Genomic DNA, 15,265 nt, shown 5'->3' on the forward strand with positions numbered 1-15,265 from the left:
ACTAAGAAGAATCTTAGTAAAAATATTATATAATACTATAAAAGAACTTTCTTATATTATGCCTTTTTTTATTATATTTTGGTTCTAGATTACTTAGGGTTTAATAAAAAGAATATTACTTATATTATTAAAACCTATTTTTATTTTATTAAGGGTAATAGTGGTTTTACCTAGTAAATTATAATAAATGGGCGCTTTTTTATTAAGATTATTAAGATAATTTATAACTTTTATTTTAAAAAGGAGGATATTACAGCCTGTGTTAAAAAGGTAAAAGTTTTATTTCTTATTTTTTATTTAAGATATTTAGGCTTTGTTTTAGGCCTTTAAATTATTTTTACTTTAAATTTTATATATATTTAATATATAGCAAAAATCCTCTTTGTTTTTACTTAGGAGCTTAAGATTTATTTTATTTTCAGTGATCTTTTAGTAAGCTTATTTTATTATTTTAAAAAGTTTTTTATATTAATATAAGAGTTTTGTGTTAGGGTCACGCAACTTTATAAGACTTTACCAAAAGCCTATATTTTTTTTCCACAAAGATCTCTTATTCTTACCTTGCAAAGAGTTATTTAGTTTTAAATTTATATTTACAGGTTTTAAATTAGTACTAGTCAGACCTTGTAATATAAAGAAAGGCTTGGTTAAAGCTTAGTAATAAGGGACACTAATTTCACAAGTATTCTTAGGAAGTATGGCTGTTCACGGACCTTTTACTTTATTATAAGTAAATATAATTTAAAAAGAATTTATAAAAAAATAATATTAATTTAATTTCATTATTTCCCTAGCTTTAACTACTGTTTCTTTTGATATTACAGGTATACATAGTCTAATTTATTCTTAACTACCCTTATATATAAATCCTTACTTTATATAATATGCAACCTATCCGCGGGCTCTCCTAACTATTTAAGGAGAAACTCGCGGAGGTTTATTTATATTAAGTTTTTTAATATTTTAAACTGTCACAGGCGGCAGATAAGATAGAGTCCTTATCTTATCAGTGACAGATAATCATGACATCACCACTATTATTGCCACCGAATCGTCAGCGTATCTATAGGAAGAAGATCCCAAAAGCTTAGGAGGATTTTTAAGAGTTAGTCTTTGTGGAATTAACCCTTTACTATTTTAGTTCTTTACTAGTAAACTGTTATTATACCTAGTTAGCCTTTACTAAGGATTATTATAATTCTAACTCTTCTTAACCTAACTACTTATAAACTTTTTACTATGTCTTTTATATATTTGACACTAAACCCTGAGGGTATCTCCCCAGAGGATGACCCTATGGAGGGACCTTTAAATATATATTAATAACATGATGATTCTATTTCCTAGCATGTACGACCAAGTATGGAAACAGGTACCATATTGTTACAGGAGTAACTGGAAGATATGAGATATATTATTTATTAATTAGAGGCTGAACCTCCACCTAAACGACGCCGAAGCCTTAATAATAGTTCTAAAAATAAATCTTTTAAAATAGAGGATAAAAGTATTCCAAAATTTAATGTGAATTTTAGCCTATAACAACGTCTAGATTGGTTGAATTCATGGTAACTTAATTTTGATGGAGCGCCGAAAAAGTACTAAACTGATAAATAAAAGATTCTTGGAGCATTAATAACAATGGACCAAAATTATAAAAGTCTTTGGACATGACATAAATTAGACCTAAATGATACTGAAAACGCATGGAAATTATCTAATTGGAAATAATTCAAATAATGGACAAAAACTATCCTCAGGAGCTATATGACTAGTCTTCTAGATGTAATGGTTTGGCTAGAAATAGTAGCATAACAGGAGCGAGAAGACCCTCGAGAATTTGATGTGTATCTTAGTTTAATAGAACAGTATTTTCCACGGGGATCTAAAGAACAGCAAGTCTAATAATATTTTAGTAAACTTTAGCCTGAGTTGCAAGATAAGATTGTTAATTAAATAATGGATAAGCTACCATAAAGCCGGGATGCAATGGTGGCGGTAGCTTCTTAATTTTAGTCTCGAATGAAGCATCTTCCAACTTGAATAACTTTGCATGATAATGAACAAGGGACAAGGGGCAGAAACAGTCCCGGAACACGAGGTAATCTTTATGGCCAGACCAGAGGATAAAATCGAGGAATTCCAAATTAAGGATATTTTAGAGGACAACCTTATTAAAGGACAGATTAAGGAGGAAATAGACGCGGATTAATAGCTTTTTATAACTAATGTTTTCCCCGGACAGTGACCTGCTATATATACGGGGAAGAAGGTCACATTGCACCTAATTATGCAAAATAACATTAATAAAATCCTAACTTTATGCCACGGAATTAACGGCGAACAGCTAAAGTTAATAAGACTTTAGCTAATAATTTTAAAGATAACCCCTATACCATGGAGGAAGAAAATAAGGAAGGATTGGAGTGTTAGGGAAACAAAGACAAGCGGGAGTAGAGTCTTGTACTCTAGCTCCATGGCTGATGATAGAGACAAGAAAAATGACTGTAGCGGATGTGACAGTTTAAATAAAAAAGGGAAATATTAGAACCCAAGCCGGTATTAATTTATGTGCGGAAGTTAATATTATAAGTATGGATTTTGTGAAACAAGCCTGTTTAGATCATGAAAAACTATTATATCCTATGTTAAAAGATTTCTTAGGTGATTCTAGGTATGCTGGAGGAGTATGGAGAGTACCCCTTTAGATTACTAACACTAAAGAAATAACAAAAATAATTATAAGACTATATATAGGCATAAATCAAGATTTAAAAGACATTCCTATTTTATTATTAATAATATTAATATACACCCTTAATATTGAAATATTCCCGGATCGATGGTGATTCAGTAATAAGAAAAAGAAGATGTAACTTATTTAAAAGCATAAGTTTATAAAGACATGCCATTAACAAGCATATATTTTTACCGTGATTCCCTTACCTAAGAAAATTGTTAAGACAGAAAAGAAGGATTATTTAGATGATTTACTACCGGAGCTTAGCTTATTTAGTGATATATTCTTAACTTAAGAAGTAAAAACCATACCTTCAAAGAACGCCCCTACACATAGTATTATAACAGTTCCGGGAGAATCACCCCCTTACGGCCTGATTTATTCCTTATCCCCAGCCAAATTGGCAGTTTTATAACAGTACATTAATAAGAATATTGCATGTGGTTGAATTTAACCTTCCAAAAGTCCTGTTGGTGCACTTATCCTTTTTATGCCTAAAAAGGATAGAGGACTTCAACTTTGTGTTAACTATTAAGGCCTTAATAAAATAATAGTTAAGAATTAGTATTCTTTACTATTAATTTTAGAAGTTTTTAATCACGTTTTAGGCGTTAAATAATTCTCCAAAGTTAATCTTAAGGACACATACTACTAAATTAGCATTTATAAAGAGGATAAATAAAAGACAGTGTTTTAGTGCTAATATAATTATTTTAAATATATTATAATGCCCTTTGGTTTAACAAATGCCCCAGCTATATTCCAAAGTTATATTTATAACATAATTTATAATATCCTTAATTATTTCTATATTATTTACCTTAATAATATTTTAATTTTTTCCCCTAATAAAAAAACACATTTAGATTATATTAAACAAGTCTTAGAACAGTTACAAAAAGCAAAATTATATATAAATTTAAAAAAGTATAGCTTCTTTAAGGACAAGATAGAATTCCTTAGATTTATAGTAAACCAAGATAGTGTTAAAATGGACCCGGGACAAGTTTAATTTATAACTTTATAAAAGGAACCTTAATCCTTTAAAGCTCTATAGTTATTCCTTGGTTTTATTAATTTTTATTACCACTTTATTACAAATTTTGCTCGCATTGCATTGCCCTTAACATTGTTAATAAAAGAAATAAAAAAAGGAAAGAAAATTAGACCTTTATAATTTAAAGAAAGTGAAAAGCAAGTGTTTTAAACTCTTTTTAATACTTTTACTTGTGCACCTTTATTACTTTATTTTGATCCTGAACGCAGAGGACAGGTTAAAGTGGATGCAAGTGATAAAGGAATGGCCGGGATCTTTTCCCAACTGGATAATAAAGGAAGGTGGCATCCCGTTGCTTTTTGGTTTTATAAATTCTCCGGATCTGAACTCCGTTGGTTTATTCTGGATAAAGAACTATTTACTATTATTTAGTTATTTTATTATTAGCAATAATACCTTAAAGGGGCACCATATATAACTAAAGTGCTATTTAATCACGCTAATCTTTGAACTTTTATGCAGCAACAAAAGTATAACAGTAGGCAAGTAAGATAGTGTATAGATTTAATACCTTATGATTTTATAATTAAGCACCGCCCTGGAAAGATAAATTTAGCTAACACACCGTCCTGCTTAAATAATGGTAAATTTAATAAACTTCTAAACAAAGACTTATTGGCCCTGATTTAGCAGTAAATAAAGCCTGATGCAAAAGTTAATATTATTACTATAATAAATTTTATACATGCTGCAGAAATTAATCCTAGCTTAGAATCCTCTGCATATGTTTAGAGTATATTTATTTAAGAAAATAGATTATGGTTAAAACCGCTTGATTCCAAGGATAATTTAGAACTAAATCTATACTTTTCTTAATATAATATTATGGATGTGTGAAATAACCTAGAGGAAAATCAGGTCCTTCCTTATTATTATGTTTAAAATACCGTGTTAACTAAGGATGTCTACTCTGGTCAGATCTTGGATTAATTAACAGAGTTAGTTTAAGTTTCTTAAAAACAAGATTTTTAAACACAAGAATAAAAAGCTAGTATTTTAGCTAAAATACCAGGACTTAAATTATAAAGTCTTACCAGAGATAACCTCTTAAGGTTTAAGCAATGTGTTTATATACCTACAAATCAGATATTATAAATAAAAATTATCCAAGCTCATCATGACAATCCTTTGGCAGGACATTTTAGAACTAATTAAACTAAGACACTAGTAAAACAAAAATTTTTCTGGTCTAATATACAAGTAATTATTAAAGATTTTGTCCGCACATGTCCTGTGTGTCAGCATACAAAAGCCCCTACACATAAACCTTATGGTATATTACAAACCTTACTAAGACTAAATCGGCCGTTTAAAGAAATTACCATGGATTTTATAGTTAGATTACCTCCAACTATCTATCATAAAGAACATGTTAACAGCGTTTTTATGATAGTGGATTAATATTTAAAATGGTGCTAATTTAGTCTAATATCAACATCGATTAAGGCCCATGAACTTGCTCATGTTTTCCACAATAAATGGGTACTTAAATAGGGAGCTCCACGTGGTATAGTATCAGATCAAGGCTTAATTTTTACCAGTAAATACTGGGGTTAGCTATAGTTTTATTATTAAACTAAGCTATAGTTATTAACAGTGTTTCACCCTTAAACTAATGGACAAACTAAACAGATAAATCAGGTTTTAGGACATTATTTACAGTGTTTCACAATAAAAAACTAAATAACATGGGCTAGTTTACTCAACATAGCCTAATTTGCATGCAATAATGCAAAAAATGCCACTATTAGAATATCACTGTATTAAATTATTATTAGTCAGGATCCTAAAATCTTTGAACAGCTTAAGGTCAAGCCTTCCCGGACAGAGGTACCTGCTGCAGCATATTAAGCAGAAAAGCTTAGAAAAGTTAGAACCTGTTATAATAAATAATAGGTAAAGAACACGGAACAGTACCAAAAGTACTATAATAAGCATCACAAGGAACAGGAGTTTTATCCAAAACAAAAAGTTAAGCTTAACACCAAGAACTTAAAGTTTAAAATGCCAGCTAAGCTTAAGCCAAGATTTATTGGGCCATTTAAAGTACTAAACCGTGTTGGATTTTTAGCATATTAATTATATTTACTAGATAAGTATTCCTAAATTCATAATGTCTTTTATGTATCCTTACTAAAACCCTGGTATGGACGAAAAGATGCTAATTCACCTCCTAAGTTAAAGGACGACAAGGAATGGGAGATTAATAATATTATTACTTAAGAGGAAATAGATGGAGAAGACTCCTACCTAGTTAAATAAAACGATTGGCCTTTGGAATATAATTAATAAGTCCCTATTAAAGATATGAATGCACCTACTTTGGTCCAAAAGTTTAATAAATAAAAGGCTGCTAAGTAAAAGATATTAAATTAATTATGAATTAACAGCAAAAGCTTCTTGCTGGTTATTAATACTTGACTTAATTGTATTAACATGTTTTAGTATTGCACCTTGTCAGGTTTATATTAAATCCTTATCTGATAATGGTTACCGGGACAGTGTGCCGAAACAGTCATGGTAACATGTTGTTATGATTACATATCCTAATTATAACACGCCGGAAAAGCTGCATTCTAAAATTCGAACTTACTATTAGCTACAACAATCTACAAATACCAAGTTAAAATTAAAATTAAAAAAAAAAAAAAAACAAGTTTATTTTGGTCCAAAAGGACCATGGCGCTAAAAAGCCACCATCTTCCCAAGAAGGGGCCATAAAATAAAATAATAAAAAAACAAGACTAGGTTATTAAGAAAACACAAGCGCGCCAAAGGGGTATCTAAAAACTACAAAATAAAACCCAGCACAGCCTGATATAATGTCTAGACACTAATAAGAACCACAGGAAAAAACTCCTTAACTTTAGTAAGACAAGCCTGTTAATTAACAGTATTACTAATATATTTAGCGCGGACTAATTTTAAAACAAGATTAAAGAAATAGCTCTTTGCATTTGAAAACTTAGTGTAACCGGCGTTGCCTGGTAATAGATAAAGAAGACTGCGATTATGTTTGTTAGTAACCTAAGCGGCGGTATTATGTTAGTTTAGGGCCATAACACAAGGAAAAAGGGCGTGACGCAAGTTTAAAAAGGCGTGGTAAGACACAAGTTATTTTATTAACACCTTTTTAGTGGTAATAATTAGGTTATGTTCCTTGCGATAAGCTCCCTCTGCGGAGAGGAAAGCAAATAAAAGCACCAGTATAGTATAATATGCGGTTTGTTTAACTTTATTATTCCACACGCGAACCAGAGCCGCATCAGCGGCATCTCTATCTTAAGGCTGGACCTAAAAGCTGGCTAACTAAGTAATAATCTTTAACAAGTTGGCAGCGTCTCCCACCATAGTTATTTGGGTCTAAATAACAGATTAGTAACAGCACGATAGCAAAACAGTAATACTCACAGGGATACAGGTTTTCTTTCACTGAAAACACTGGCGGCATAACACGGATAAAACAGCATTAAGACAGCATTTAAAAATAAAGGGAATTAAGAAGTCTTTATTATAATAATTTATAACTTAAGTACGCAAATAATAAAAATACCAAAGAATCTTAGGATAGGTGGGCATATTAACAGTGGAATAACCATGACAAGGCATCTTAACAACGAAGGAACAATAGAGAAACGTGGGCGATAATAAGGAGAAGATGTGGTAAAGATAATAATAAAATAAAAGAGTTTTGGGAAGTTTACAAAAAAGAAAAGTAAAAAGATTATGGACAATGTCTTATAAACAAGAAATCCCGTAAAAGTGCTTATAACAAACAAACACGCGTGACCAAACATAACCGGAACAAGGTAATACCAACACTAATTTAAGACATGCTTAATGCTATTCCCTGTTTTTAGCAATACCCATATTATTAACAAGACAACCATTAGCTAAATCTTTATTTAACTCCAAAACACCATCGCGACGATTGCGTATAAAGACTAAAATCATAACAAAGAGAACAAAATTATATAAAAACATGATCCTATAGAATACAAAACTACAGCAAACTATAACCAAAGCAATACAAGTTATAAATTAAGGAAATTAGAGATAAAGCTATTCCAAGATCGAGGACAATCTCTTTAGGAGAGGGCCAAGTTATCACAGGCGGCAAATAAAATAAAGTCCTTATCTTATTAGTGATAGATAATTATAACATCACCACTATTATTGCCACCAAATCATCAGCGTATCTATAGGAAAAAGATCTCAAAAGCTTAGGAGGATCTTCAAGAGTTAGTCTCTGTGGAATCAACCCTTTACTATTTCAGTTCTTTACTAGTAAATCGTTATCGTACCTAGTCAGCCTCTACTGAGGATCGTCACAATAACTTCACGCCCTATAAACCTTGCAGTATTAAATTAAAATAAAGTACTATAAAGTTTAAGACCTTTTTTTATAAAAAATTATTAGTTTCTCCAAAGGCCTAAACCCTTTTTATAAATATATAGTAATCTACATAATTTATAATATTATACTAATCCTTTTTACTAGGCAATCGTGAGATAGAAGTTTTTTTTTCAAAAATATAAATAAAAAGTCTAACCCTTCTTGCATATGCCTGCAAGTGGTTTTATAACATATTTTTTTATAAAGTTATTAAATTAGCCTTACCTATTCTAATTTTTTTTATAAGCTTGCTTGCAAAGTTCTTCCAGAAATAGTTCCTTAAGCAGCCATGGGAGGGGTAGATCCCCCTTATATAAAGATATAAAAATTTTAAAGTTAGATTCTGCTAAATCTTTATAAATAGCTATAAATAAATCTTTTTATAAAGGGTAAATAGGTGCTTTCTAAATAGTCTTATAAGAAATTATTTTTAATTACCGCGAGGTTAACTAGGTTCGCGGTATAGGTATAAATTACCCCTTATAAACTAAATATATTGTTAAGTATTAAAATTATAAGGTTCTTGGCCTTAAAAGAGGTTTATAAATAATATAAAAAGGTATAATATACCTAAAAAATAAAAATAAAAGGGTTTATAAGTCTTATTTTAAAAATTGGTTTATTTATAAAATTAATATTAAGAATTAAAAATCTCCCCTTGCGGAGAATAGGTATCCTTTATATGCACTAAGTCAGCACGGGTGCTAACTTAGCCTATTCGCGGAAGATCCTCCGCGGATATCTCTAAGTTCTTGTGGAAGGGCTATGTACAATGTCATGGGCCTTACATTCTCTTTCTCCAAGCTTTTCGTACTCAGTTCGTGGCCTAGCTAGATTGAATATAAATCCGGCTTTAGCCCTTCACATTTTGGGGTCGTAAAAAATGGTCATATGAGTACAGCACTGCTATGAATTTAGATTTCTTCATGTGCCACTTATTGTCCCCGAAGACTTAGTGCTTTGCCGCCACCGACAAAAAAAAGAAAAAAAAAAAAGCTAAAACAGTATCTCCAAATAGGAATTATTACCGGTATTACATGGTAATCAAGGTGATTTGTCACCTTCAACGCCTAAATAGGTTGTGGGTTCTCCAAGCGTGAGTCATCCTTGAATTAAAGTAGTAACTTATCCCGCCGTTTCCCAATCTCAGAAAACCCATGACGAAGTTAGCAATAGATGAAAAAAAAAAAAAAAAAAACGTGACTCAGCAAAAGTCTATTAAACTATTAAATACTACTTGGTGTGAAATTTTTGTGATTTGTTTTATGCCGAGTACTATCTGTGATACTTGCGCCATGAGATATACACGAATGCCTATTGAGGTCGAATCGCCTGAAGAAGGGGGGCGCGGCCAAATTATCCGCTCCAACCTTGTTGAAAGCTCCATCGCTGACAGGAGTCTGAGTCAACTGAATCTTTCCATTCCTGACATGAAGCTTCAGTATACTGGACACCGCGGCAGCGAGCATCTTCGGCAGTTGGTAATTAGTGAGGAGCCATCATTAAACCCAGAGAATGTCCTGATTACAACAGGCACCGCTGGTGCTTTGTTCATTGCCGCGACTTCCCTCCTTACATCTCAAGATCACATTTTGATTTCTCGGCCTAATTACGCGATCAACCTAGCAACCCCACGAGCCATCGGATGCGAGATCGGCTACATGGAATTGACATTTGACAATGGTTTTCGAATTGATCTTGCCGCTCTGGAAGCTGCCATCAAGCCCAATACACGCCTTATCAGCCTGACCAACCCTCATAATCCCAGTGGTCAGACGATGACCTGCGATGAGCTGGAGTCCGTCGCAAAACTAGCGAAGAACAAGGGTTGCTATCTGCTTGTCGACGAAATATACAAAGACATCACCTTCGGCGAGGATTTACCAATCGCTGCGACACTTGGCGAGCATGTCATCAGCGTGGGATCAGTATCCAAATGCTTCGGCATTCCCGGCACCAGGATTGGCTGGCTAATCAATACCAGCGATCGGCTGATGGATACATTCTTGGCAGCAAAGGAACAAATGAACATCTGTGGAAGTGTTATGGACGAGTGGATCGCCGAGAATGTTCTCTCTCAGCGTCAAACCCTGTTACCTGCCACTTCTATCGATGTGAGGGCGCGCTTGGATATGGTGGCAGCGTGGGTCGAAAAGGAAGAATATCTTGATTGGATCCAGCCACAGGCGGGCATGGTTTGCATTTTTCGCCTGAAGAAGATCCCTACTGATGGAGCAGCGGCATTTTACGATAGACTGGCAGAGAAGTATGGAGTTTGGGTTGCGCCAGGACGCTGGTTTGAGATGGATGACATTTACTTCCGTGTTGGATACGGATGGCCCGATTTGAAGGACTTGGAATATGGATTGGACAAGATTTCAGCTGCTCTCCATGAGTAGGTTCTCTATACATATAGACTCGGCCACATCCATGAGATATTGTGAGTCACTTGCTATCCATGTCTGATGATTCTCTTATAAAGTCAAGGTCCCAATGATAAACATGTTAAAGGGTGTAACAATTTACGTGTTGATGTTATATTCACTTGTACCTTCTACAAGCAACCATAATACACAGTGCTAAGGCCTTTGTGCACTGATCCAACCTCCAGCAACAACAGCTTGATATCGAGACTATATTATGCCTTTGAACCGTACTAGCTAGGAATACTGATCGAATACTAAGTATTATATAGAAGGTAAAGAGCGTGCTGAATTCTTCTAATTCTAAGAATTCTTAAGGGTTCTTATATGCAAATATAGAAGTTCTGCAAGGAGTTTATATAGCCAAATCCTTTATTTACCCTTTTAAAGAATAACTATATTTAAATTTATCTGGCTTATAAATTTAGTAATTAAAGGCCTTAAATTACTAAGAATTCTTTACCTTAGCTAACACACCCCCTTAAGGCCTACTAACTACTACTTTAGGAAGAGATAAGGCTAAAAATATTTATTATTTTTAGTATTTTAATAAATTCCTGGTATTATTACTTGGTAAGAGGTTTTATAAGGCTATTAATAATTATTTAATTTATAGGGATTTATTGAATATTAAGGTTTCCTTATTAAATTTCCTGGCATAGCCATAAGTTATAAATATTAACATGGTATAGCTTAGAATGTAGTTAGATATCTTTATTTATAAGTAAATTAATTATTCGCTTATTATTATATTAAATAAAAAAAATAGTATTAAGAATTAAATTATAAATTCCTAAATACTCTATGCCACTAGTATATTATTTTAAAGGCCTTAGTAAGCGCTAAGAGTTCTGCTTTAATAATTAAAATTATAATAAAGTATTACTTTATTACCTTTTATTTAATTAGCCTATTATACAGCTTGCAGATATAGCCTGCGCTAAAAAAATAATTTAAATAATTTATAAAGGCTGTATTTAAGTAGGCCTTGTAGATTTTAATAAGTATTTTATTAATATTTAAAGTATTTAAACCGGAATACTTAATAGCCAGATAACACGTATTATAAAAATAAGTAATTAAGTAATCCACAGTATGTTAATAATAATCTGCTGGGTTAATAAGGTATTTTAATAAATAGCTAACTGTGTATAAGATATCTGGACAGGTAAGAGTACTCGCGTAGCTAATAAATCCTATTTTTAAGTATATCTTATAAATTTATTTTAGTGTTACCTTATTTATATTTAAATAAAGCTTACTAGAGGAGAGGAAGGGAGTTTTAAAAGGTTAAATTATTATATTTATATAAAAGTAGCTTGTAATAGCTTTAATATAGGAATCTTAACATAGCCAGACCTTTTATTATTATTTATTTTAGATAATTCTAACTCTAAGAAGCCATTATGCTTTTTTAAGATGTTATAATTTATATTTAGCGGCTAGTTTTTTCTTTAAAAATTGCAGCTGCGGCGCGTGCCTCTCCAGTAGGGAAATTTAAAAGGCGCGCGCGAAGGCTATGGCGGCTTAATTTTTTTATTAAAAACTAGTTTAAGGTCTTTATATATATAAATTTAAGCCTTTATTTTCACAAGGGTTAATAATTTAAGGTCTGCAGCTTTAAAAAATTTTATATATAGCAGGTAATCTTTAATATCCCTCTAGTGCTTAGGAAAAGGTTGTAAATTATCTTAATAAAAATATTTTTTACTAGGTTTTAATAAAGCGTATAAAATATATACTAGATGTAATTAAGTGGTTTTAATATAGGGGTAATTACTTTAATTATATATACTTTATAATTATTTATATTATAATACTTTATATTTTAATACTTGGGTTATTATTTATAAGTTAAATTAGGGAGTTATATAAGTTAATAGGAGCTATTTTTATCCCCTAAGCGTGTAAAATATTAAGGCTTAGCAAGGTATGCTTGCTTTACTTCTTGTAGTAACTAGGCACCCGCTAGATCTGGTGGTGGCTTCCTGGGAGTCTTGGGTTATAAAATTTATTATTAAGGCTATGGTGGCTTTTTAGGGAATGCTCCAGGCGTTAAAGTTTATATAGGATTTTTATGGTGTTAAGGTTTTAGGGTTGCCTTAGGAGTTAGCAAAAGTAGTAAGTTTTTTAATTAATTAAAGGGCTTATGCCTTATAATAATAACCTTAAAAGTAACCTTATCCCTTTTTTAACCTTTTATATAAATAACTTTATTTTCTTTAATTTTAGTAACTTATAAGCTATTTATATCCAGAGTAGGCTTATTTTCTTTCTTTTTATTATAAAATTTTATAAAATTTAAATTTAAGTTAGTATCTTTAGCCATTCAGTCGCCATTATAATAAGGAATATTAAGAACTTTAGTTAAGGGTTTAGGCATGTTAATTATAATACTAATTTATAAAAAAATTCTTTAAATTATATATTTCTATTTTATTAAAAACTATATCTCTGCAAGCTTTAACATGCTAATTTTTAAGGAACTAAATTTATTAAATATTTAAGGCTTTATAATTAATAAAATATTTAAATAAAGCCCTTGGCTCTAGCTTATAAAGGCCACTATCCTAACTTCTTTGCGCCCACGCGTAACACCCTAGCGTCTGGATATTAAAGATATAAGGCAGCTTATTAATAAGTTTCTTTTAGAAAGTTTTCTAGTGTAATTCTTTAACTAAAATTTAATTATTAATATATATTGCCGCCTTAAATATTCATGGCTATATAAATAATAGAAACTTTGCATGTAGTATAATTATTTAAGTCCTTTAAATAAGTATCCCTCCTAATTATTTAGCTGTACTGTTTTAAGATAGGGTATAAGGGGTAGATTTATTTTATAGTATCCCTTTAAAGCTAGTAAATTTAGGAATCTCTTTTCTAAAGCTAGGTTTATTATTATTAAAAAGAACTTTTAGTATATAGTTAAACTATGTTTAAATAAGTTTAGTAAATTATTTAATAGCTTCACAGCAGGAGGCTTTTAAATTAATAAGTATAAATTTAATAAAACCTGCTAAACCTATTATGAAAATAAGTTATCTACTTATGTTTATTTATTACTATTTTTATAAAAATTAAATCCAGGTATATATAATTAAATATAACTTTAACTAGCTTACAGGGCCTTTAAGAGGTTTATTAAGGTGCCTAGCTAATTTAATATATTTTATAGTATTAAGGTATTTAAGTATTTATTATTTTAACTCCTTAAGTTACCGCTGGAAGGTGTTAAAGCGTGTTATTATTAATATAACCTAGGTATTAATAAAAAATATTAAGATTCCTTGTAATTTTTAGTTCTTAAGTAAAGGTTTTACCTTTTAGGTAACTTAATAAGTATACCTTTTTTTAAGATTTTACATACTCTCCGGAGTTAATTATTCAAAGCCTAGATAAATAATTTTGAAGATAAAATACTTTTTTTTTTATTTTTTATAATTAGGGTATTAAAATCCTAGTAGTATTCTAATTTCTTAAGGCGCCTTGCTAACAGGATATTTATATAAAATTTAGGGATATATATAATATCTCCTAAAGTAAGTATTATTAATTTACCTTTTAAAGTTTTTGAATAAAGTATTATAAATTTCAAGCCTTAAATAATATAGTTAAAATTACCTGCGCGGATATTACCTTTATTGTCAGGGGACGCGGCCAGCGCGGGCTGATGTCAACCAATGGATTTGTTACAACGAAACGGTGTGACTGACTGTCACGTCAGGAACCGGAGTCAGGGATATTCTGGACTAATTATAATAAATATTATAATGCTAGGACGGAAAGGGACTATAGTTATATTAATTAATATAAGGCTATAAAGCAGGTGCTTTAACAGGATATAATAGTAATTATATTAGGTGCTTTATAGTAATTTAATTTAGTTATATATTTAAAAAACTGTTTTTACAGTGTTAGATAGTTTTAGTTATTATTTATTATTTTTAAAAACCAAGCTACCCTACCTTTTAGTTTTTATTTAGTCTTTTATATAAGCTCTTTAACCTTAAGACTTGTACCTTCTACTCTTGCGCACAGAATATCCTTAAATCCCACCAGTTTAAGACGGATCAGCAGGCTTTATCTGACATTTATATTAATAATTAAGTGTGGTAAAACACCTAATATTATTATAAATATAAATAAAGGCGCCTGTATTAAATATAAAGGCTTTAAAAAGCGCCAGAGATTATATATTATAAGTATTGAAAATAAATATGCTAATATAATATACTATAAATTATATATAGTATTTTTTTAATAACTACTTAAGTAATTAGTAAAGGCCTTTAAGTCTTTATATTTTTTTTATTACCTTATTATTATTTATCTTAATTTCTTAAAGTTTTTTTTATGTTTATTAATTTTTTTAAGTGCTCTACTAACATTTTTTTTTATAAAATTATTAAATTTATACCAGTAAGGCCTGCGAGAATGCATAAAATAAAAGTAGTATTTTATTCCACGCTTACAGCCACACGGGCAGGTAACTTTCTCTATAAATAGTTTTAATTTAAATATTATATTAAACTTTTTACTAAGTCTAGTAAAGGCTACATAGCCCGCAGAGAACTTAATAAAGCTATTAGTTATAAAAAATACCAAAAATATTTAAAAATAAGTTTTAGGTAATTTATTATATTTAT

At 30.6% G+C, this 15,265-nt stretch overlaps 1 protein-coding gene across 1 annotated transcript; it reads left to right on the forward strand.

Moving 5' to 3' along the window:
• Positions 1–9,384: 9,384 nt before the first annotated feature.
• Positions 9,385–10,858, forward strand: BDW74DRAFT_163485 (pyridoxal phosphate-dependent aminotransferase). Its single transcript, XM_073726114.1, has one exon. The coding sequence runs from the start codon at positions 9,459–9,461 to the stop codon at positions 10,590–10,592; it is 1,134 nt and encodes a 377-aa protein (XP_073578200.1). The 5' UTR covers positions 9,385–9,458; the 3' UTR covers positions 10,593–10,858.
• Positions 10,859–15,265: the final 4,407 nt, after the last annotated feature.

This window comes from Aspergillus multicolor (assembly GCF_047715735.1).
Source record: "Aspergillus multicolor strain CBS 133.54 unplaced genomic scaffold BDW74scaffold_49, whole genome shotgun sequence".
In the NCBI taxonomy this organism is placed as follows: Eukaryota; Fungi; Ascomycota; class Eurotiomycetes; order Eurotiales; family Aspergillaceae; genus Aspergillus; species Aspergillus multicolor.

Bases quoted from the DNA above. Each gene is read 5' to 3' on its own strand.
- BDW74DRAFT_163485 (XM_073726114.1), top strand. From the start codon at position 9,459: ATGCCGAGTACTATCTGTGATACTTGCGCCATGAGATATACACGAATG.